General features: G+C 40.6%; 1 protein-coding gene across 1 annotated transcript; it reads left to right on the forward strand.

Annotated features, from left to right (window-relative positions):
- Positions 1-24,357, forward strand: LOC140202000 (chitin synthase chs-1-like; the record flags this gene model as incomplete). Its single annotated transcript, XM_072266868.1, has 7 exons — positions 1-103; positions 7,921-8,069; positions 12,876-13,017; positions 18,862-19,062; positions 20,039-20,323; positions 22,593-22,772; positions 24,077-24,357. Coding segments are annotated over exons 1-7 (1,341 nt in total), but the record flags the coding sequence as incomplete, so codon positions are not given.
- Between the last annotated feature and the right edge of the window lie 208 nt (positions 24,358-24,565).

A 24,565-nucleotide genomic window follows, 5' to 3' on the forward strand; every position in this document is an offset into this window, starting at 1 on the left:
ATGTTAGGATCCATTATCAAGGACGAGGTTTCAGGGAACCTGGAGGAATACAATCAGGAAGTCTGCAGCAGGACTTGTACAGATTATGAGAATGAGCAAAGATGTGAGAGATGGAATACAATCTAGGGAAGGGTGTAGTTATCTACTTTGGTAGTGGAATAAAGGTGTAGAATATTTTCAAAATGGGAGAGAATCTAAGGAAGGATGTAGAAAGGGTCCAAAAGCGGTTTATGAGAATATCAAAGGGATGAAAGGTTCATGTATGATGAGTATTTGATGGCTCTGGGCCTGTACTCATTGGAGTTCAGAAGGATAAGGGGGTATCTCAGTGAAACATAGAAAGAAATATAGAGTGGATATGGAGAGAATATTTTCAGTAATGGGAGAGACTAGGACAAAAGAGTACAACCTCAGAATCAAAGAATGTCCCTTTAGAACTGAGATGAAGAGGGTTAGCCAGAGGCTGGTGAATCAATGGAATTCAGATAGCTGTGGAGTCCAAGTGACTGGGTAAATTTAAAGTGGAGGTCGATAGGTTCTTTATTAGTAAAGGTGTCAAAGGCTGACGGGAGAAGGTAGGAGGAGGCAGGAGAATATGGTTGAGAGGGGAAAATAAATCAGCTATGATCAAATCACAAAGCACACTTGATGGGCCAAATGGCGCAATTCAGCTCCCATATATTAAGGTCTTATAACCTTCACCAGACATATTAAAGTCCAATGAGGCATTTGAGAATGTCATGTCTGCTGGTATAATTTCTCTCAGACTATTGGAAAATTAAGAGCTCCCAGTGTATTAATCCAATCCTGCTGCCCCACTCCCAACTACGTTTTCAGATCCTTATTTTCCACAAGGAAAATGCCCTCTTTATGGTCCACTTGACCTATTGCAGCATTTCTATCCTCCTCGGAGATAAATCCACAACCCTGTGACTTCTGTAGGATATCTAAATAGTTACTTGTTTTCTTGCACTGTCTAAATTGAGATAATAAATTAACATTCATTCTTTGTAGAGAGTAGAATGTGTGGTGAACTGTTGTTTTCATACTGTAGGAAGGTAGAGAGTGGTCCCCCTGGCAAGGGAGACACAGCCTGATTTGATGACTATTTTCATCACGTGATGTTCTTTATATCATATCTCCATCATCCACAATATTTTGCTTTTGTGGTTAATTATTCACTGGCTTATCATTGGCAACAAAAACCACACGTTGCATGTGACTGCAACGTTCAGTTATAAATTAAATGTTATCTGATCTAATCTACTGCTATGAGAAGAGTGTCAAATTGTGACTAATAATGAGTTCCATGCCTATCTTGATGCCAAGCTCTTCTTCCACTGTCTCTGTCCCTGAACCTACTTCCTTGACAAGGATTCCCCACTGCCTACTGAACCTCCTCTTCTAGGTGATGAGACATCAACTCTTACTCTCTCCTATTCTATTCTCATCCCCTTGTATCTCACTGCCCTCCGCTCTCTCCGCACCAGTCTCAACCTCACGATCTAACTCACTGATGGGCAGTGGTGGGGGGGTTATGCGGTTACTGTTGTAGCCTGGCGGACTTGTTGAGGCCAGATGGCAGCTCTCAGCTGCCTCCTCTCACACACCCCTTGCCAAGTACTCCACTAAGCAGCACCGGGCCATTGTCTCCTGCACCATCACCAACCTTATTGATTCTGGAGATCTCCCATCCACTGCCTCCAACCTCATTGTTCCTGTATCCCACACTGCTCATTCTACCTCCTACCCAAAATCCACAAACCTGAATGAGCTGGCAGGTCTTTTGTTTCTGCCAGCTCTTGTCCCTCTGAACTCATGTGCACATACAGTATCTAGACTCCTTGGTTCAATCACTTCCTATCTATATCCGTAACTCTTCGTATGCTCTCCAGCACTTCATTTGTTTTTGGTTGCCTGGCCCAGATCACCATATCTTCAAAATGGATTTCCAGTCCCTATGATGCTTCTGTTCCTGTTTGGAAGGCCTTAAATTTCCCTCTGGACAACAGACCTAGCCAGTTCTCCTTGACCACCACCCTCCTCTATCTGGAAGAGCTGGTTCTTACTCTCAACAATTTCTCCTTAGTCTCCTCCCACTTTCTCTAAACCAAAGGTGTAGCCATGGGCACTAGCATGGGTCCCTGTTATGCCTGCCTTTTTGTCGGCTATGTGTTCAAAACATACACTGACAATACCCCTTAACTCTTTCCACACTACATTCAGCACCCACACTGTGCTCATCAATTTTTCCTCCCACTTGCACCCTGCCGTCAAATTTACAAGGCTCATCTCTGGCACTGATCTTCCTTTCCTCAATCTTGTTGTTGCAATCATTGACATCTTTTACAAACCTACTGAGTCTCACAGTTGTATTGAGTTTACCTCTTCCCACCAGTCACTTGTAAATATGCTATTCCTTTCTCTCAGTTCCTCCACAGTGTTCTCAGGATGTTTTCCATTCTAGAACATTTTCAAGTCAAGTCAAGCTGCTTTTATTGTCATTTCAACCACAACTGCTGGTATTGTACACAGTAAAAACAAAACAGCGTTCCTCCAGGACCATGGTGCTACATGAAACAACACAAAACTACACTGGACTACGTGAAACAACACAAAATTACATCAGACCTACACAGGACTACATGAAGTGCACAAAACAGTGCAAGACAGTACAGTAATAAACAAGACAATAGGCGCAATAAAGGACAAATTACAATATAATAGTAAATGATGTAAATGTAAACAATGTAAATGTAAGCATGACCTATTTAATTTAACTATTATATATATACTTACTCTAATACATAGTTTTCTTTTTTCTCTCTATTATATATCGCATTGTACTACTGCTGCAAAGTTAAGAAATTTCATGATACAACTGTTCATTTGCCTCCTGACTTGCTGAATGTCTCCAGCATTTTGTGATTGTTACACAAATTATTTCTTAACAGATTGGACAGATTCAAGGAACAGCATTGGGCAACATCAGATAAAAGTGATGACAGCTTTGATTTTGAAGTCCACATCATGTTTGATGACGCTTTCACGAATGTCACAGATAGAGAGGCGGGCACAAGGAAGAGGGTTATTAATGAATTCCTGGAATCACTTATCGAAGCGATAAATAAAACTTACAGGTGTGATTTTAATTATTCTGAAATTTGTTCTTTCTGTTCTGTACATAAATACTTGATGGTTTGTTATGACAATACAAGTTACTTTCATAAGTCACACTGAGTGTAAAGAAACTGCCTGACGGAAATTTGTCAAGAAATGTAAATACAAGTCAGTGATGTGATTGCAAGTAGCTACAAACATTTGTAGGTTGTCATAGTAATGCTGCTCCTATCTTCTTGCTACGCCAAATTAATGTATCAAACACAATCAAAAATTAGATTCTAGTTCTGATGGCCATTAAAGCATTATCTGCATTTCACACAGCTTTTAATTATATTTACTGAATTCAAACGGAGAATATGGTACATGCTGAAAACCTGAAGTAAAACAGACGACTTTGGAAATATCTTAGCAGGTTATGCAGTAGCAGCGGGGAGCAAAATGGAATTAGTGTGAGGGTAAAAGAGAGTGTTCATGAAACAAGACAGGCAAAACAATATACGTCTTGAGGAGGAACAAGAAGGAAAATCATTATCTGAAATGACATTAAGGAAAATTAACCAACTCAGAAATCTGAAATAAAAACAGGGAGTGAAAAAAACATTACCTGAAATTGTTTAATTTAATTTGGAATCTGTGAAGCTGTGATGGAAAATTCAATTTTACATCTTGTGGGCTCGTTGCTCAGAACAATGCAATGTTTGTCAGAACTGAAAAGATGGTACAGAGTATTCACCTAATTAACCCTGGCCAGAAATGCCTTTCCTATTCTTCAGTGTTGTTTCCTACATGCTCTCTTTTGGAAGACAACTGTAACTGACTCTTTCTTCAGGTTAGAACCCTAATGACTCTGTGTCCACTTGGGGCTCAAAGCGACAGTAGGCCCTGTTTGTTTTGTAACTTATCTCCATGCAATTCTTGGCAGCCTCCAAGCAGATGGTAGATTCCCAACATGCTCTTTTAAGGATAGAAGCTTTACTTATGTCCAGTAAGATGGCAGTGTGCTTGGACACAGCGGCTTCTACAGGGTCAATCAAAGGTGTTATTGTCTTTCTTAAACGTATTTCTTATGATTGCAAGACTCAGCTAGACATTAAAAACTTGATATTGCAGGTCTATGCTATCAGTAAGTTGCTTGTTGGTGGAGAAACAGAAGGAGATGGACTCACTGTGGACTGTGATGCTGCCTGTGACAGAGAGGCGTCTGTGTGCAAAGGCAATGTGCAGTCTAACACTGAGTGATCGCTTTGTCGCTTTTCTTGTGATCGCATGACTCAGTTAGACATTGATCGTGTGGAATGCTTCATTGGTTTATTGTCAAATAGCCGGGTTGGACAATGGAGGAGCTGGGCTGCCTTGGTCATAGTGAGGACTTGGCTGCAAGCAGTAGTGTCATCTGCCTGCAGCCATTCTGACACTGGGTATTCCATCTATCATTTCTTTGGCCATTCTCCTAATCTGTATACGTCTGGCTGTTCACCCTCCCTCTTAAGAATGCCGAGGACTCAATCTGAGATATTTCAGACCCTGGTACCTTGGAGGTAACATACAATCTGGAATCTTGTTCTCACCCACAGAACCTCCTGTCCATTCCCCTCTCTAATGAATCCCCTAACACCACAGCGTGCCTCTTCTACCTACCCCCCCTTCTGAGTCACAGTCAGTACCAGAGACCCGACCACTGTGACTTTCCTCTGTAAGAAATAGGATCTCGTGCTTTCCCAGTGAATATGATGAATAAATCTTCTTGGGCTTCCAGCTGGGTATGAGTATCGATTATAACTGATGTTTCAATGACAAACTCTTCCATCTACATCAGGGATAGTAGGTCATCCCCCCGACGGTACCCAAAGTGATAGACCTGTTATTAAGGGGGTTAGCCACAGACTCCTCAACCCCTTTCCCCTTCCTGATTGTTACCCAATTTCCCGTGTCCTGCACCTTGGGTGTAACTACCTCTCTATATGTCCTATCTATCACCACTTCAGCATTTCAAATAATCAGGAGTTCATCCCACTCCAGATCAAACTCCTTAACGGGGTTTGTTAGAAGCTGCAGCTGGATGCACTTCTCGCACTTGCAGTCACCTGGGACACTGGCGGTCTCCCTGCCTTACCACATCTCGCAAGAGGAGCATTTCACTACCCTGTCTGTCATCCCTATTGACCTAGCTGAGCAGATATAAAGAAGAGAACTGAAAAAAACTTCTTTTCTTTCCTTTCCTTTCTCTGAGTGAAGCCTCCCTTCACTGAAGTCTCAAAGAGCTAAAGCCTTACAATCACCACTTTAACCATGTCCATTCAGGCAACAGTCATTGTGACACTAGCCACTGCTGCTGCTTTCCTTTAATTTGCTCTTTGTAATCAATCCCATATGCTGAATGGTCACTGGTCAAAGCTCTATTACACGACCACGACCTGCTCCTACCTTTTATCCTTGAACTGTGGACCTGATTAAAGTTGACCTGATATATGTGCTTGACTTGTGCAGAGTATTGTGTATTGTGTTCATCTGCAGACTGCTTCAACATTCATGGACTCAGGGACTTGGATGATTTTTTTGGTGTGACAGATTTTTGCTGCTATCGTATATGTGCTGTACATGCCTTGTGCTGTGTATGATTATTAGTACTGTATTTTTCACACTGTTTAGTCCTGCTGCATTTATGGGTATTCAGATATGGTTAAATAACAATTAAACTTGAACATGAACTTTCTAGAAGATCTAGGCTGGAACAAATCCCAGCAGCAAAACGAAATGTTTGTTTCCCTTTAAAAGGAACATGTTGGAAAGAGGATGTTCTGTACTGATATGTGTGCTCTTTTTGAGAAAGAAAGAAAGAGGGCTTTGCTTTTTAAGTTCTGATGCCCCTTTTTGAAGATGACTCTTGATATCCCGCTAGAAAATCAGTTTCTGGTTGGTCTTTGACAAATTAAGGTATTTCTTGCAGTGGTAACGCATTTTTTCCATTTAATAGGGCTTTTCAAGGTAAAAATGGAATATCTTCTTCTAAAGAAGGTGACAGGATGACTTCAGTAAAGGTGATCTCCACTCCTTATGGTGGAAGACTATCTTACGTTTTACCTTGTGGAAGTGGCCTACATGTCCATCTGAAAGACAAGCAACTTATCCGAAATCGTAAAAGATGGTCACAGGTGAAGTGCATAGCTACTTTATGTGATTGTGGAAATGAATCCTGCTTCATCCCTTCTCAGGACAGCAGGCTGGTACATGGTGGTGAGGGAGGATGGGGTAGAGGGGATGTCTGTTTCTGGATCTCGCACAAATCATACTGGCAACAGGGGGTTGTGGGCTGGAGAGATACAGGGTGAGGTATGGTTAACAGATGTTGAGCATGGAGGGGTGGAACATTCAGGACCTTCAGCAATGGTATTGGTCGTGATGGTTGTCAAAATTTAGATCTTCTTTAGTTCTCTTGCATGCCATAACTTTGAGTAGTGAGAAATAAAACAACAGCAACATTGCAAGGTTGCTTGAAATTTAATGGTTTTATTTTAAGTATTAAAATAGAAAAAATTAAACAATGCAGAAAACAGAAAAGCACACCTGTGAAAATTTGGTCATTAAGTGAGATGCTGCCATGAAGACATGAACATTATAGATGTGTATTATCATGTGCATATACATGTACAGTATGTGAAAACTCTATTTGCATCGACGTCCCCAATTTAACTGAGACTCATGCATTATTTTTTATTTAGGTGATGTATATGTATTATCTTCTGGGTTGGAAGCTATACAGGAAGCATTATATATCTAAGCAATTGCATCCAGAACTCAAAGACAAACTTCATTCCTATTTAGAGGTAAGAGATATGTAGTGAATTGGTTTTAACTATACAGAAAACTTGAGAAGATCATTCATTTGTAGAATGTCTATGAGATAATTTTTCAGAGCAGATTGTGATCAAGCCCACCAGGGAAAAGGCAATTTCGGATTGGGTGTTGTGCAATGAACCAGATTTGATTAGGGAGCTTAAGGTAAAGGTACCTTTAGAAGCAGTATTCAAAATATGATTGAACTCTTGCTTCAGTTTGACAGACAGAAGCTAAAATGGGATGTATTGGCATTGTTAACTACAGAGGAACTAGCTAAAGTTGATTGGAAGGGGGGCCAAACAGGGATGATGATGGAGCACCAATGGCAGGAGTTTCTAGGAGTAATTCTGAAGACAAACAGTCATTTCATCCCAAAGAAGAAACATTCTGAGGGAGGATGAGGCAACTGTGGCTGACAAAGAAGTCAACAGTAGCATAAAAGCAAAAGAGGGCATACAGTCTAGAAAAACCTACTGGGAAGATAGAGGACTGGGAAGCTTTTAAAAATCAATGGAGGGCAACTAAAAAAAAACTACTGAGTGAAGAAAAAGACAGAGGTAGGATTTTTACACAGAGTTGTGGGTGCTTGGAACTTATTGCTGGTGGTAAAGGCAAATACATAAAAGACAGTTAAAAGACTCTTAGATAGACATGCAGACAAAAGGAAAATGTATGGTTATGAGCTATGTAGGAGGGAAGGGTTAGATTGATTTTAGAGTAGGTTAAGAGGTCAGCATAACATCAAGGGCCCTTACTGTGCTATAATGTTCTGTGCTGTACATAATGAAAGATGAATTATGAGGGTATGTTAGCCAATAATATAAAAGAGGATTCCAAAACTTTATTGAAAAGAGTAAAAGACAGTCAAGAGTGGACATAACACTGGAGAAGTAGTAATGTGGAAATAACAAATGGCAGACAAACTGAATAAGTATTTTATGTCAGTTTTTAATGTGAAAGATACCGCAGTATGCCAGAATTTGAGTGTCAGGGAAGCAGATGTGAGTGAAGTCCCTAATACTAAGGAGAAGGTGGTTGGGAAATTGAAAGATATGAAGGTAGATAATTCAACTGGACCAAATAGACCACACCCTAGGTTTCTGAAAGAGGTAACTGAACTGATTGTGGAGGTGTTATTAGTGATCTTTTAAGCATCACTTGATTTTGTAATCATTACGGAGGACCGAAAAATTGCAAATGTCATTCCACTCTTTAAGGGGGTGGGGGGAAGGACAGGCTAGTTAACGACTTCAGTAGTTGACAAAGTGCTGGAGTCTATTATTAAGGATGAAATTTTGGGTTACTTGGAAGCACATGATAAAATAGACCAAAGTCAGCATGGTTTCCTCAAGTGGAGACCTTGCCTGAAAAAATTTGTTGGAATTCTTTAAGGAAGCAACAGGCAGGATAGACAAGGGAGAGTCAGTGGATGTTGTTTACTTGATTTTCAGAAGGCTTTTGACAAGGTGCCACACATAAGGCTGCTTGACAAGATAGGAGCCCGTGGTATTACAGGAAAGGTACTAGCATAGATGGAAGATTGGCTGACTGGTAGAAAGAAAAGAGTAAGATTAAAGGAAGCCTTTTCTGGTTAGCTCCTGGTGATTAGTGGTGGTCCCCAGGGGCCACTGTTGGGTCTTCTACTTTTCACCTGATATGATAATGATCTGGATGACAGCATTGATGACTTTATTGCCAAGTTTATGGATGATACAAAGCTTTGGGTGGAAGGACAGGTAGTGTTGAGGAAGCAGGGAATCTGCAGAAGGACTTGGACAGGTTGGGAAAATGGAGAACAAAGTGGAGAACATAGAAACATAGAAAACCTACTGCACAATACAGGCCCTTCAGCCCACAATGCTGTGCTGAATACGTACTTACTTTAGAAATTACCTAGGGTTACCTGTAGCCCTCTATTTTTCTCAGCTTCATGTACCAAATGGCAAATGGAATACAACGCAGGGAAGTGTATAGTTATGCACTTTGGTAGAAAGAATAATGGTATAGACTATTTTCTAAATGGAGGAAAATTCAGAAATAGAATGTTCAACATGACATGAGACTTCTAGTGCACGATTCCCTGAAGCTTAAATTGCATGTTGAGTTGGTAGTAAGAAAGGCAAATGAAATTTTAGCAATCATTTCAAGTGGATTAAAATATAAAAGCAAGGATGGAGTGCTGAGGCTTTATAGAAGATTGGTCAGGCCATACTTGGACTATTGTGAGCAGTTTTGGGCTGCATATCTATGGAAAGTAGTGGAGAGACTCCAGAAGAGTTTTTTTAAACATTAATCCAGAGGATGAAAAGCTTAATATATGAGGAGTAGCATATACAAAGTGCTGGAAGAACTCAACAGGTCAGGGAGCATTTATGGAGAGGAACAAAGAGTCGACTTTCCAGGCTGAGACCCCCCATCCAGACTAGAAAGGAAGAGGAAAGAAGCCAGATTAAGAAGGTGGGGGGAGGGAAAGGAGAGCAAACTGGAAGTTGATAGATGAAGCCTGAGGGGGGAGGTAGGTGGATAGGGGAGGTGGGAATGAATTAACAGAAAAATAAATGGCTGAAGGAGAAATCTGATAGGAGAGGACAGTGGGCCAAAGGAGAAAGGGAAGGAGCAAGGCCACCAGAGGAAGGTGATAGGCAGGTGAGCAGAAGAGAATGGGTAAGAGGGGAGGCAGAATGGGAAAGGGAAGAAAGTAGAGAAAGTTGGAGAAATTGATATTGATGCCATCAATTTGGAGGCTACCCAAATGGAACATGTGGTGTTGCTCCTCCAACCCTGAGAGCAGCCCCATTGTGGCAGTAGAGGAGGTCTTGGACTGAAATGTCAGAATGGGAATAGGGAATGGAATTAAAATGATTGGCTACCAAGAAATCCTCCTATTTGCAGTTAGAGTGAAGGTGCTCCAGAAAAGGGGTTTCTCAAATCTAATGCGGGTCTCACTGATATTGAGGAGACTGAACTTGGAACACCAGACGCAGTAGATGACCCAGACGGACTTGCACATGATGTACTGCCTCATTGAGATGGACTGTTTTGGGCCCTGAATGGTGGTGAGAGCGGACAGCCTGTCTATAGAGATGGAACCTGATCTGCTGAGTTCCTCCAGCATTTTCTGGATTCCCAGCATCTGCAGAATCCCTTGTGTTTATCCTGTATGAGAGTATGAGGAGCATTTGATACAGTAGCTCTGGGCTTGTACTCATTGGAGTTTAGAAGGATGAGGAGTTATCTCATTGAAACAGAGAACAAAATACAGAGTGGACATGGGGTGGATGTTTCCAGTAGTGGGAAAGTCTAGGTCCAGAGAGCACAATCTCAGATAAAAGGATGAAGAATTGAGATGAGGAGGGATTTCTTTATCCAGAGGGCGGTGAGCCAATGGAATTCATTGCCACAGATGGCCTTGGAATCCAAGAGTTTGGGAGTACTTGAAGCAAGAGTTTGATAGGTTCTTGATTAGTAGGGGTGTCAAAGACTCCAGGAAGAAGGCATGAGAATGGATTGAAAGGGAAAGATAAATCATCCATGATCGAATGGTGGAGAAGTCTCGATGGCCAAATGGCCTAATTTTGCTCCCATATTTTATGATCCTATGTCTTTCTTCAGGCAAGTTAAAGCCATAGTGAGGCATTATACTGTACATATTATGAGAATGTCATGACCACTGGTATAATTTCTCTCTGACTATTGGGAAATAAAAGAACATCCCAGTGTATTAACCCACTCCCAACTACACCTCCAGATTCTTACTTCCCATGTGGAGGATGCCCTCTCTACACAAGATCTATTGCAACATTAGCTCCCATGAAATAAGTCCACATGTACTTACCAATTAGACCTCACTGAGATATCTAAATAGTTATTTGTTTTCATGCATTGCTTAAATTGAGATTATAAATTAACACTCATTCTTTAAAGAGTAGACTGTGTGACGAGCTGTTGTTTTTCATACTGGAGGATGGCAGAGAGTGGGCACTGTTATATTTAGACATACTGTATATTATTGACTCAAACAGAGGTTTACAGGATATTTGCTTTCAAATGTGTAGTTGTCACAAAATCCTGGAAGTGTGATAAACCATTAGGAAGACAGTAACAGGTTTTGAGAATAAATACAGTAGATATACTGATTAAATAGGCAGCTGAATTTTAATTTCAGGAAATGGGGGAAATAAGAGTGAGGAAAATCATTGACTAAATAGCACACATCTAAAGGATGTACAGGAGTGGAAGAACTTGGGTGTATCATCTCTGGAGGTGGCAGGAAGTGTGAAATAAATTAATAAATCACACACTACCCCGAGATTCATACGGTGAGGTAATTGTGGAAAGCTTCCAGAGTCTTCTGAAGAAAGGCCATGGATGTTTAAGCATTAACTGTATTTCTCTCTCCACAAATGCTGTTTGGCCTTTTCTGTGTATCCCATAACTCCTTTAATTTTGTATTCATTTATTTTTCTAATCTATACTCAAGAAGGTCAGTTATTTTGGGTGGAGCAAAGCTGTCAGAGAAATTGAAAACAGGAATGGCTGTCTGGCCTTCATCCATGTAGTAAGAATTCAATGAAGAAAATAAGGTAGCTTCCTTCTACAATACCTATGATTCCTAATCCTGAATATAAAAAAAAATGCTCTGATTAGCATTTAAGATTTGATCTTTAGTCAGGGCCATGTCTGACAAACATCATTAGGATAAATGTTGCTTTAAATCTGAACATCTGCTGTTCAGGGAGTGAAAGTTGTTCCTGCTGTCAAGTGTGGCTTGGTTAATTTAGTTATAAATTTGCATTATTCAAGGCCTAACAATAGGATTAACCTCAATGATATGACTACATATAGAATCAAATAAAACAATACACAATCATACAATACTTACCTGGCCTCAAACATTGCTAATTTTTTTTGAGATGGGGTGTGATCACAGTTGTAATCCCAATAATTTTAACTAACCAGGTAATCTGATGATTTCTGCGTTTCTTTTGAGTAAATTCCTCTCTTCTCTTTCAGAAAGTATTTTGAGTTTTATTTTGTAAAGGTCCAAAAGGGCAAATTGGGCCGAGGGTTAATTTTCATATCTGGAAATGTTACATTCCTCCAGTAATACACCAGCGAGTTTAAAGCGCATGCTGAAAGTCACAGAGCAAGGAAGTATCTACTGTCTATAGACTCACACTTTTAGCAAGTGCCAGTCCTGGACCTATCATATAAAAATAATTGCCAAGAAAGCACAATGCTGCCTCCACTTCCTCAGCAGTCTGTGGAGATTCAATACGTCGTCAAAAACCTTGGCAAACTTCTATAGATGTGTGGTGGAAAGTGTGCCGACTGGCTGTGTTATGGCCTGGTTTGGAAACACCAAAGCATGTGAACGTAAAATCCTACAAAAGGTAGTGGGTTCAGCCCAGTACATCATGGGTAAAACCCTCCCAGCCACTGAGCACATCTACATGAAACGTTGCTGTAGTAAAGCAGCATCCATCATCACAGATACTCGTCACCCAGGCCATGTTCTTTTCTCGCTGCTGCCATCTGGTAAAAGGTACAAATCCCTCAGGACATGTACCACCAGGTTCAAGAGCAATTGTTACCGCACATCCATCAGGCTCTTGAACAAAAGGGGATAACTACTCTCATTTAAGGACTTTTTGATCTTGTTGTTTCATGCTTGTCTTTTATTGCTATTTATTTATATCTGCATTTGGACAGCTTGTTGTCCACTGATCCTGTTTACAGTTCTTGCTCTATAGATTTGCTAAGTATGCCCGCAGAAGAAGAATCTCAGGGTTGTATGTGGTGACATTTATGTACTCTGATAATAAATTTTATTTTGAACTGTTTTGAACTTTGAAACACAGGAGTATAAGAAAGGAAATGCAGATTCTTTATCGTGATCTATTTTGTGTTAACAGAGGGAGAAAATGAACACATACATTTTGGCACTGGACGGGGACACTGAATTCCAACCAAATGCTGTAACTCAACTGATTGACAGACTTAGAAGATACCCCAAAGTCGGAGCTGCCTGTGGTCGCATACATCCAACAGGGCTTGGTAAGTCAGATAAATCAGCACCTGCCCCGCATTCCGCCTGAGATTTCTACCAACTATCAATTCAGTTGTTCATTTGGAAAAACCCTACGTGCAATCAAAGATTATATTATTTCTTTGTAGCACAGTCCACAAGCTAATATTAAAAAAGGCAGTGTCCATTATTAGGAACCTCCAGCACCCAGGGCATGCCCTTTTCTTACTGTTACCATCAGGTGGGAGGTACAGAAGCCTGAAGGCACACACTTAGCAATTCAGGAGCAGCTTCTTCCCCTCTGCCATCTGATTCCTAAATGGACTTCTAACCCATGAACACTACATTTTTAAAAATATATATTATTTTGTTTTGCACTATTTTTAGTCTATTCAATATACATATATATACTACCTGTAAACACTACCTCACTTTTTTTAACTATATATTATTTCTGTTTTTTGCATAATTCGATATACATATAATAAACCCTCCCAGCCACTGAGCACATCTACATGAAACGTTGCTGTAGTAAAGCAGCATCCATCATCAAAGATACTCATCATCCAGGCCATGTTCTTTTCTCGCTGCTGCCATCTGGTAAAAGGTACAAATCCCTCAGGACATGTACCACCAGGTTCAAGAGCAATTGTTACCCCACAATTGTAATTTATTTATTATTATTATTATATATTTTTTTCTTCTTCTTCTACATTATATATTGCATTGAACTGCTGCTGCTAAGTTAACAAATTTCACGACACATGCTGGTGATAATAAACCTGATTCTGATTCTGAAATTGCAACTTGCTTTTCTAAAAGTTATGTGCTTTTGGAGAAAACAGCTATCATGTTGGACAAAAAGTAATGTAAAACTTCATTCAAAATTTGCCGAGCTCTTTTGTTTAGGAGAAATGGAAGCTGCTTCATTAGGATTTCTGCAAATATTTGCTTTACTGTAAATTAAATAAATTAAAACCATGTAGCTAGGTAGTCCACTCACAGAGATGTGTTTGATTTTGCTCTTCTTTAACCATGAATAGGTTAATGCAGAAAGTGGGTGCCAGATCTGAATCCATCAATTTCCAATACATCTACTCTTCAGGAGTAAGCACATTGTGATGTCTAAGTGAGCGAGAGAGCATCAAAGAGGGCTGTGAGCTCTGTTCACTTGGGTGTGGGTGGTGGATAGCAGATGTGCTGGCAACTGGGCACAGCACACGAGCTGAGAGAATGGATTAATTTCTCAAGTATGTGCTTTTGTAATCAGATTTATCCCTCCTTTTAAACTTGTCTTTAGTCATTAATGAATATTACAAAGTGATCTGTAATAAAAAGTAATCTGCATCTATAAGGAATCAGTGTGTTCCACAGATCTGCCCCTACCTTCGTTCTCACAAGAAAGTCAGCAAATGCTGGAAATCCAACGCAGCACACAGAAAGTGCTGGAGGAACTCAGCAGGTCAGGCAGCATCTGTGGAAAAGAGTCAACAGTCAACATTTTGGGCTGGGACCCTTCTTCAGGACTGAGAAAGAAAGGAGAAGGTGCCTGAATAAAAACAGGTGGGGGGAGGGGAGAGAGGTCAGCTGGAAGGTGATAGTGAAACCAGGTGGGTGGGAAAGGTTAAAGGCTGGAGAAGAAAGAATCTCATAGGAGAGGAGAATGGACAATGTAAGAAAAAGGAGGAGGAGGGGACCTGTGGGGAAATAATAGGCAGTGAGAAGAAGTGAAATGTCAGAATGAAGTAATGTAAACACAAGGCGAAGGATCTCGGCCTGAAACGTCGACTGTATCTCTTCCTGGAGATGCTGCCTGGCCTGCTGCATTCACCAGCAACTTTGGTGTGTGTTGTCAGAATGAAGAATAGGTTGGGGTGAAATTTTGTTTACTGGAAGGAGAAAATGTTATTCATGCTACCAGGATGGAGGGCACCCAGATGGAATATAACATGTTGCTCCTCCACCATGAGAGTAGCCTCTTCTTGGCACAAGAGTTGGCCATGGACTGACATGTCAGGATGGGAATGGGAATCAAAGGTAAAATGTTTGACCACTGGGAAGTCCAGCTTGTGGCGGATGGTGCGGAGGTGCTCAACGAAGCAGTTCCCCAATTTATGACAGGTCTCACCAATGTAGTGGAGGCCGCTCCAGGAGCAATGGACACATTGACTCCAGCAGGTTCGCAGATGAGATGTTGCCTCTCCTGGAAGGACTGCCTGGGGCCCTGAATGGAGGTGAGGAAGGAGGTGTATCAGCAGGTGTAGCACTTAGACCACTTGCAGAGAAACGTGCCAGGAAAGAGATTATGGAGAGGGGCAAATGGACAAGGGAATCAAGGAAGGAATGATGCCTGCTGAAAGTGGTTGGGAGGTAAAGATATGTTTAATACTAGGATCCCTTTAGAGATGGTGAAAGTTGCAAAGGATAATGTGTTGGATGCAGAGATTGATGGGGTGGTAGGGACAAGGGACTCTATCACTATTACATTGGCAGGAAGATGAGGTGAGTATGGATGTATGGGAAATAGAGGAGGAGGGGTGAGGGCAGCATTAATAGAAGAGGGATGGAAATCCCATTCTTTAAAGAAGGAGGACATCCTGGAATGGAAAGCCGTATCCTGAGAACAGATGCTGCAGAGGCAAAGGAAGTGAGAAAAGAGAATAGCATTTTTACTGGAGATAGTGTGGGAAGAGGTATTGCTGAGCTAACCATGGGAATCAGTACATTTATAAAAGTTGTTGGCTGACAGCTTGTCTCCGGAAATGGAGACAAAGAAATCAAGAAAATGGAGGGAGGTGTCAGAGATGGACCAAGTGAATTTAAGGGCAGGTTGGGAATTAGAGGCAAAATTTATAAAATTGATGAACTCAGAATGGGTGCATAAAGCAACGCCAATGCAGGTCTCAGTGTAGTGGAGGAAGAATTAGGGAGTATAACCGGAAAGGCTTTGAATATAGTCTGTTCTACATTGCTGATGAAGAAGCAGGTATAGTATAGCTTGGGCTCCTGTGAGTCCCCATAGCTACCACTCAAGTTTGGAGAAAGTGGGAGGAAGCCATCTTTATTCTGACTGGCCTGCTTCTAAGCAAACATAATATAAAAGTCAGCCTTGACAAAGAGGTATTCAGTAACTTGCTTATGTGAGATGTTGGCCAAGTGTCTGGATCCAGTGGTATCATTTCTGACAATAGATGTGAATTCAACAGCATTGACGAAGCACAGGTCTTGTTCGTCAGGCTACCTGCTTATTATTGCCTGGTATTCAGGAAGCAGATTCACAGGGTCCCAGGAAAAAGAGGCTGGAGCACCCTGGATAACATAAAGCATCTTACATCAACCATTGAGAGCCCAAATCTGCAGAAAGCCAAGAAGAGTGTAGGAAGTGTAGGGATGTGATTAGAAATGCTATGAGATGACATGAAAATATACTGGCAATTAAAATCCAAGACATAGTCTATCATCTAGTTGAGTGGTGTCGAAGCAACAGCCTTGCACTCAATGCCAGTCAGACCAAAGAACTGGTTGCAGACTTCAGAAAGCGTAAGATGAGGTAACACACACCAGTCCTCATAGAGGGATCGGCAGTGGAAACGGTGGGCAGTTTCAAGTTCCTGAGTGTCAACATCTCTGAGGGTCTATCCTCAGATGGCCCAACATATTGATGCAGTTACAAAGAAGGCACATTAGTGGCTATATTTCATTAGGAGCTTGAGGAGGTTTTGCATGTCATCAGCAACACTCGCAAATTTCTACCGATTAGCATTGAAAACATTCTAACTGGCTGCATCCCAATCAGGACAGGGGTGGGGGGAGCTAATATAAGCTGCAGAAGGTTGTTAACTCAGTCAGCTCTATTATGGGCACTGGCCTCCCCAGCATCCAGGACAATCTCCAAGGAGTAATGGTGGCATCCATCATTAAGCATATCCACCACCCAGGACATGCCTTTTTCTCATTGCCACCGTCAGGGAGGAGGTACAGGAGCCTGAAGGCACACACTCTGATTCTGAGTCTGATTCTAATTACATAAAGAACAAACAAGATAAAGCGATCAATATTATCACAACCACTGACTCTGCTGTGGGGTCTACGTGCCCGTTTAATCTGCAGAACAGGTCTATATAGCAGGGTATACTATAACTGGCCATGTATTTGACAGGGAGGAGGAAAGATTTAGACTTTTGAAGAATATCAAGTATTTAGGTTGTGATCTCAGGATTGCTACCCATTTTATTTGCTACTGAGGCCTGAAGTACGGTGCTTTGAAAAATTAGTCAGCGTCCAACCCTTTGTTGACATAAATAAATATAGCAACCAGGGATTCTGAGCAATGTAGAGGAGAATTTTTATACGTGAAATTTTATTTATTTACATGCTCCTTTTTTCACAAAGTCCAAAAAACGGAAAATTTAAGACCATGATAAACTAAAAATTCAAAAACTGAAATATCAGCAGGTCAAAGGTATTCATCCCCCTTTGCTCAGGAGAATCTCCTCTCACAGCTATTCCAGCCTGTAGTCTTTTTGAATAAATCTCTATTAGCTTTCCATAACACAATGGAGCAAGATTTTCCCATTCCTCCTTGCAGGCTGCTCAAGCTGTGCCAGGTTAGTTGGGGAGCAGCAGTGCACATCAATTTTGAGGTCTTGCCAAAGACGTCCTGTTGGGTTAAAGTCTGCACTCTGACTTGGCCACTCAAGGACATTAATTTTCTTCATCTGAAGCCACTCCATGGTTGCGCTTGCAGTGTGCTTTGGGTCATTGTCCTGCTTAAAGACCAACTTGCTCCCCAGTTTAAGCTTTCTTGTAGATGCTGGCAGGTTTTTATCCAGATTTTCTCTTTATGTAGCAACATTCATCTTCCCATCAATCCTGACCGTATTTCCGGTCCCTACTGCTGAAAAGCATCCCCATAGCATGAAGCTACCTCCACCATACTTTACAGTAGGGATGGTGTTACCTGGCTGATGTGCAGTATTAGATTTACGCCACATGTACTGTTGAAGAAAGCATATCCTTCCCTGTGAAGACTTTAGAAAGAGTCAGATTTGAAAAAAGGCAGATGTGGTCAGGTGAGATTAAAATGGAACCTTTTGGCCTCAACATTAAGCGTTACCTAGTGTTGAAGTTCCAATGGGTCATCAACATTAGATGAGAATCAGGAATTTAAGTTATCTCCAATGCAGTAAATTGCAATTCCTGTTTCTGGCAACTTCATATTTCAAGTTCTCTGTACAACAGTCGTTTATACTGAGCCAGTATAAATCCATTGACTTGTGCTATAAGGATTTCTTCTTGCAGCTTTGCTTTCTATACATTTTTCCAGATTTTAAATCTGGAATAGTTCTGTATGTTCATAACACAGCAGTAATCCTTTTTGCAATGAAGAAATCTAATAATGAAGTTAGTCCAGATAACTACACTGGGATCAAATAACAAAGTCCAGATGTAATTCATTTACTACTATGCAAGTTTATTAATTCGAATTATAAGTTGCTAGCAGGAGGTGAATTATTATGTAATAGGCCATAACTTTCAAAGGATATGTATCTTAAATCAATCTACTTGCCTAGGTCTGTACACCAGGCCACTAAAGATAGGAAGTCTTGTGTTACTTTCAAATTGTACGTACTTCAAATATGCCTGGCTGCAGTTTTACTGCTTTTGTTTGTTCAAAGTTCCTGGCCTGCATTGATATCATCAAGGACATTTTAATTAAATAATGAGGTTTAACACTATTTTATTACAGCAAACCTTCTGGTAATTGTGCTTTATTAGCATTAGCTATGCTCTCTCAAGTATGGGCAGCAACATAAATCTAGAAGCATACCTTATTTATAGCACTAGTTAATGGCTTTTTTTTTGCGACTTAGGCCCCATGGTGTGGTACCAGAAGTTTGAATATGCCATTGGTCACTGGCTCCAGAAGTCAGCTGAACACGTGTTAGGCTGCGTGCTGTGTAGTCCAGGCTGCTTCAGCTTGTTCAGGGCAGCGGCTCTAATGGATGACAACGTGCTGAAAAAATATACAAAGAAGCCGATCAAAGCAATGGATCACTTACAATATGATCAAGGTTAGCTGAATATTTACATCAATGTACTTGATAGGCACTTCAAAGCAAGAGTGTTTCTATCACCTTATTATATCTGATGCCCCATCAAGCTTGCAGATGCTCCATTAAACTCTTAAAGAGCAGTTAGTTAAGAAGGGTGATGAAGGTAACATGGGAACATGTCCTTCCTCCCATGAGAGTATTTTATTAGACCATAAGATATAGGGGCAGAAGTAGATGATTTAGCCTATCAAGTCTGCTTCTATTGCTTCTATGGAGTCTTCTAAAATGTAATTTGGTTGCTAAATCATGTGCATGTAAACTTGACTTCCTCATTTGCTTCTTTGTTGGTAATCTCGAATATGTTATATAACTTGGGATAAACTACTTACCAGTAGCCTTCCACACGTGAATGTAACTTACAGTCTTCTATTTGTCAACTTTCACAGCAAGTAACATGCTCCTCATCAGCACCCGTTCATTTTCTCGTAAGAACAAGAATGTGTAATCTATACAGTAGCCTCTTGGCACCTTGTCAAATGCCTTTCAGAAATCCAAATGTTCCCTCTTACAAGTACCCATCTACCAGCTCTTCCTGTGACATCTTCAAAGAATTCAAGGAAATTTGTCAAATATGATTTTCCTTTTATAAAATTATGTTGATGATGTTTGATTGTGATTTAGCTTTCCTAAATTATTAATTTCCTTTCTGATTATAGTTCCTGTGACCCATGCCCTATGTAACCTCTTTGTGATCTGTCCATCTCTGCCCTATGATAACCAGTTCAGTATCTTTGCTCTCCTCTACTGGAGACGACTCTGATCTACCTATCTCCATGCCAGTGTTAACTGGCCTCATGACCTGCTCCTGCCCCCACACCTCAGGCTGGTCCTTACTTGACTTTTTGAGATCTCCTAATTTTATGAAATGGACTGTACAAATGCTCTATACTCAGCCTTTATAATTTTCACCTTGTGATGTGAATGTGCCTCACAGGTGAGGACCGGTGGCTTTGCCTCCTAATGCTGCAGCAGGGCTGGCGAATCGAGTACTGCGCTGGATCTGACTCGTACACCAACGCCCCTCAGGAATTCAAGGAGTTCTTCAACCAACGGCGACGCTGGGACCCGTCAAAAATCGCAAATACCATTGACATGTTGGGTAGAGGATTTGAAACTTCGAAGAAAAACCCATCTATTTCAAAACTATTCCTCTTTTATCAGATCATTTTTATGATAGCATCTCTTATCGCTCCGGCTACAGTCTGCTTAATGGTAGGAGGTGAGTACATTCCCTTTCGTTTCCAACAGAGTCAGAGCTGCTTTCCCTCTATAAGTGCTTGAAGCAATAAATGCAGAATAAGAGAAATGGAATCACTTCATGTACATGAAGGGCCGAGTGAAGGCACCACCCTCACATTACTCAACATGGTCAAAGCATGCATGCTGTCATACAAGTGTACAACGGGTTTGATTTTAACATGCTACCTGAAGAAATAATATTTAAATTCCAGCACAGACTGAATTAAACCTAAAATGCAATCCATTTTATGGGCCATGACATAGGCTGACAATCCACAACACATTTGACTTCTGTTCTGAGATCTGACCACTTGCCCCTGACCCTACCTTGTTCAGCAATCTGTGGTCTGCCTTGAGAGCTGCCCACCTCTGCTGCATAAGGTATGCTGGGACCAGCCCATTCCTGTGTTGTAGCATCTCCACCCACCCTCTCCCACACCACCACCCTGCTCTGTAACCTTCCTGTGATCTGTCATCTGCCTCATATCCACAAATAAAGCTGTCCCAGGATATCACAATGATCGGTATTGGTAGTATTCCAGATGGAAGGGGAAAGAAGATGACATTCTTGAAGGTGTAATCTTATGATTAAATATTAAACATGCCATGGTATTCACTGAGGAAGAGTTGAATGTGCTTCCTGATGTTTCCCTTTCAGAGAGTATCATGTGACTTCTTTGCTGTTGGTGTGATCCTGCTATGAAAGCTGCTATATTTATTCTCAGAGAGTACATGAAACTTTTACTTCTTCAATTATAAATTACTACAGAACTTCTCTTGCCTTTAATGATCAACTCCTCACTGGAATTTCACCTCCCTCTAAAAGACCTTTGTGGACACATTCCAGGTCTTTCAGGACAAGATCACCATGTTTCACTGAAATCTGAGCAGTAGCATGCACTCGGTCTTACCTTACGTTTTAAACTGAGGAAAGATTTTAACAATTTTAGGTAACTTTATACTTTTAAGGTGATTAAACTGAGGTGAACAATTAATTTTCCAGTAGCAAATATCCAAAGGGTCGCTTGTGGCACTGTAAGAGTCATGGAGTCGGAAAGATCCCCTTTCAAATTCCTCCCTCTCACCTTAACCTATAGATTCTAATTTCAGATACCCCTGCCACAGGGAACACACACTGATCGATATCTACCCTACCTTTGCCTCTCATGATACCTCTATCATGTTATGAGACAGTCTCTTTCACTCTAAGCCTATCCAATCTTTCCTGATCACTCAGACCCTTCACTCCTAGTAACATGATTGTAAATCTCTCAGGGTGAGGGAACTCTGTATGATATGATATTTTCTGAAACAAAAAACTTTTGTCTTTCTTAAAATGTATATACTGATAAATGACAGAAGCCTGAACTGTATGATGGTAATATTCTGGAACTGTATGGTGGTAATATTCTGATAGAGCATGAACCTGCATGTAAATACCCAGGGTGTCCTAGGCCACTCATAGATTTGAAAAGCTGCTTACTGCTCAGTATGATCATGTCTGATCTATGCTGGCTTCAGCCTTTCTGTTGTGCCATTTCCATATAACCCTCAATTCCTCAGGGAAGGGTCGGGTTAAACTGACTTGTATCTTGTAATTGGTGAATAGATGTAGTGGAATTGGAAGGTGAATATATTGATCCACTGTCCCACGTGTGGCTATGACATTTACTTGTTTGCTCTAATGAACTTCTCCTTGACAATGGTAACCCTTGGGGGATGTACAGCTGGAGAGCAGTGGTAATGTGAGTGGTTAAAAGACTTAGAAAGACACCGACAAATAAGTAGACCTAAAGTTTTAATTCACTCCTTAATAAAGTTCTCAGAATGGAAGTCACAATGTAGAGATAATAAACACAGCAGCTTATATAATTTTTTTGAAATGTTGGAGACTTGGCAATTTGCTCCATTATATAAAATTATTTATAGATGGTTTTACAATTGACTATGCACTCAGGTCAAATAGAAAAGTATCCGGTTCTTCTGGGATTTATTGAAATTACAATTTATATGAAGGGACAGATTCTTATTTTGTTCTGTACACTCACATAGGTGACCAAATTGTAAGCCATAAGGCTCATTCCATGGATCAAGTGGATCATATGCCCGTACAGTGGATGAGCGGATTAGGGATGAGATTGTCCATACACAAAGGCTATGAATTGTATTAGTTGGATTCTAATACTTAGGAGTAGTTACTTTCAGATACTTCCTCAACAATAAGTAGTTCATTCTCTTTATCTCTGCAGTTGTCATGACATATGTATTCAACTGGGATCCCATTGGTTCTCTGATATTTTCAATAGTCGTTCCAACATTCTACTTGATTATCTGCTTGACGACAAAGCCAGACACCCAGATTGCAGTGGGTGCAGTTCTAAGCTTGTTGTATGCCTTCCTAATGATTGCAGCACTTTTCAGTATAATTGGTAAGTGTACAGTTTCAATGTAATTTTTTTCCTAAGTGCCCTTTAATTTCTTACAAATAATTTAATCTTACAACTTTTTAAGTCAGTCAGGAGAGTTCTGTAGGTGTCTAGTGTCAACTGGCCCCTCACTCAGTCAGTTTATTGGCCTTTGCTTTCCAGCACTCCAAGGAGCATGACAAAATCAGATGTTGAGAACATCTGGCTCCAACAAATTAACACTCTGCACAAAATTAGCTAATGAGGAAATCTAAACTTTGGCTTATATCTGCAATCACAAAACAGTCTAAGTTTTTTGATTCTTGTATATTCTTTCTAAAAAAATGTCAGGTCAAATGAAAAATGCCAAGGGAGATTGAGGGTGGTGGGAAGCAAAAGAAAATGTTCATACAAGGACAAATAGATCATGAGATACAAGTGTTCTAATGTATGGTTCACTATTGAATTAAGAATGAATTAGATAAATATTTAAAGAAAATAAAAGTGTAAGTTCTTGAGTACGTGAGGTTTCTATGATTTCTATATTTCTATGATAAGTTGATTTTATAATTATTTCTTGGCAATGGATTATGTTTTGTAATCAGGAAGGAGAAGGAATTTGTTTCTAGGCAGTTTTAGTGTGTGACATTGGAGTCCAGCAATATGTTCAGAGATGAAGCTATTGGATAGCCTGGCTTCCTGGCAGTCAGGGAGTGCCCCAAAGTAAGCAGCAGCCCCAGAGCCTGGTGGAGAATGCATAGCGGTATTAACAGGAACTTCAGGAGGGGTACAGGGCACCAGTACCTTGTGGTGATCACCCCTCCTGAAGTTATTGATAGCAAAGTATTCCAGTATTGTAGTTTAAAACCAAGGCAGGGGAAGAACAGATGGGCATCTAGTGTTTGATGGCAGTGAAATATATTAACTTTAAGAACATGGAGGAAGCAGGCCTTTTCTTTCTCATCTCAAAAAATGCACAAAACACACCTATCTCATAATTTCCACCCATGATTCCTCAACTCCCATTATTCTAAGGCATTGGAGTTAAATGTGGCAGACAGCCTATGTATGTGACAATCAGCATTGTTATGGAACTCTGCCTCCTGGCAGTACATAAACTGTTTATCCTCCAATCCAACTGCATTAAAATCAAAAATGGGCAGATTAGGGCAGCTGAGGCAGGGTTTAGGACACTTTAAATGTTTATATCTCACACAGCCATAGTTTTGGTTGAAGCTACACCTCATAGGCTACACTTAGTGTTTTACAATTTATTCAACCTTTATAGGGGGCATTACCTTCTGTAACTTTTTTTGCTTTTTTTGTAGGGTTAATATTGTTGGACGGAACAATTCTAACACCAACTGGTATCTTTATTACATCGATGACGCTTCTGTATTTTGTCAGTGCAGTACTACATCCGATGGAGTTTCCACTTATAGCCTATGGTCCACTCTACTTCATATGTATTCCAAGTAGTGCACTTGTCCTGGCAATTTATACATTTACAAATTTAAATATTACTTCGTGGGGCACAAGGGAGTCTGCAACAAGCAGCCAAAACAAAGATGGAAATAATGATACGTCAAAGATTAAGTTCTACAAACAGTGGAAATACTACTCCTGGTATATTGATTGTGTTGTTCGAGCCCGCCAGAAACCTAATGAATCCGTGCTTCTGGAAACTCCAGCAAGGTATTGGTTGTCAATTGAATTTCAATTATCAATTCTATTTCATGAGATTTATAGAGATCAATTTGTTCATCAGTCAGTTTATTAATCCTCATTTCCTTGCAGTCAAACCTTTATAATGCTGT

This window comes from Mobula birostris, chromosome 8 (genome assembly GCF_030028105.1).
Source record: "Mobula birostris isolate sMobBir1 chromosome 8, sMobBir1.hap1, whole genome shotgun sequence".
Taxonomy (NCBI): Eukaryota; Metazoa; Chordata; class Chondrichthyes; order Myliobatiformes; family Myliobatidae; genus Mobula; species Mobula birostris.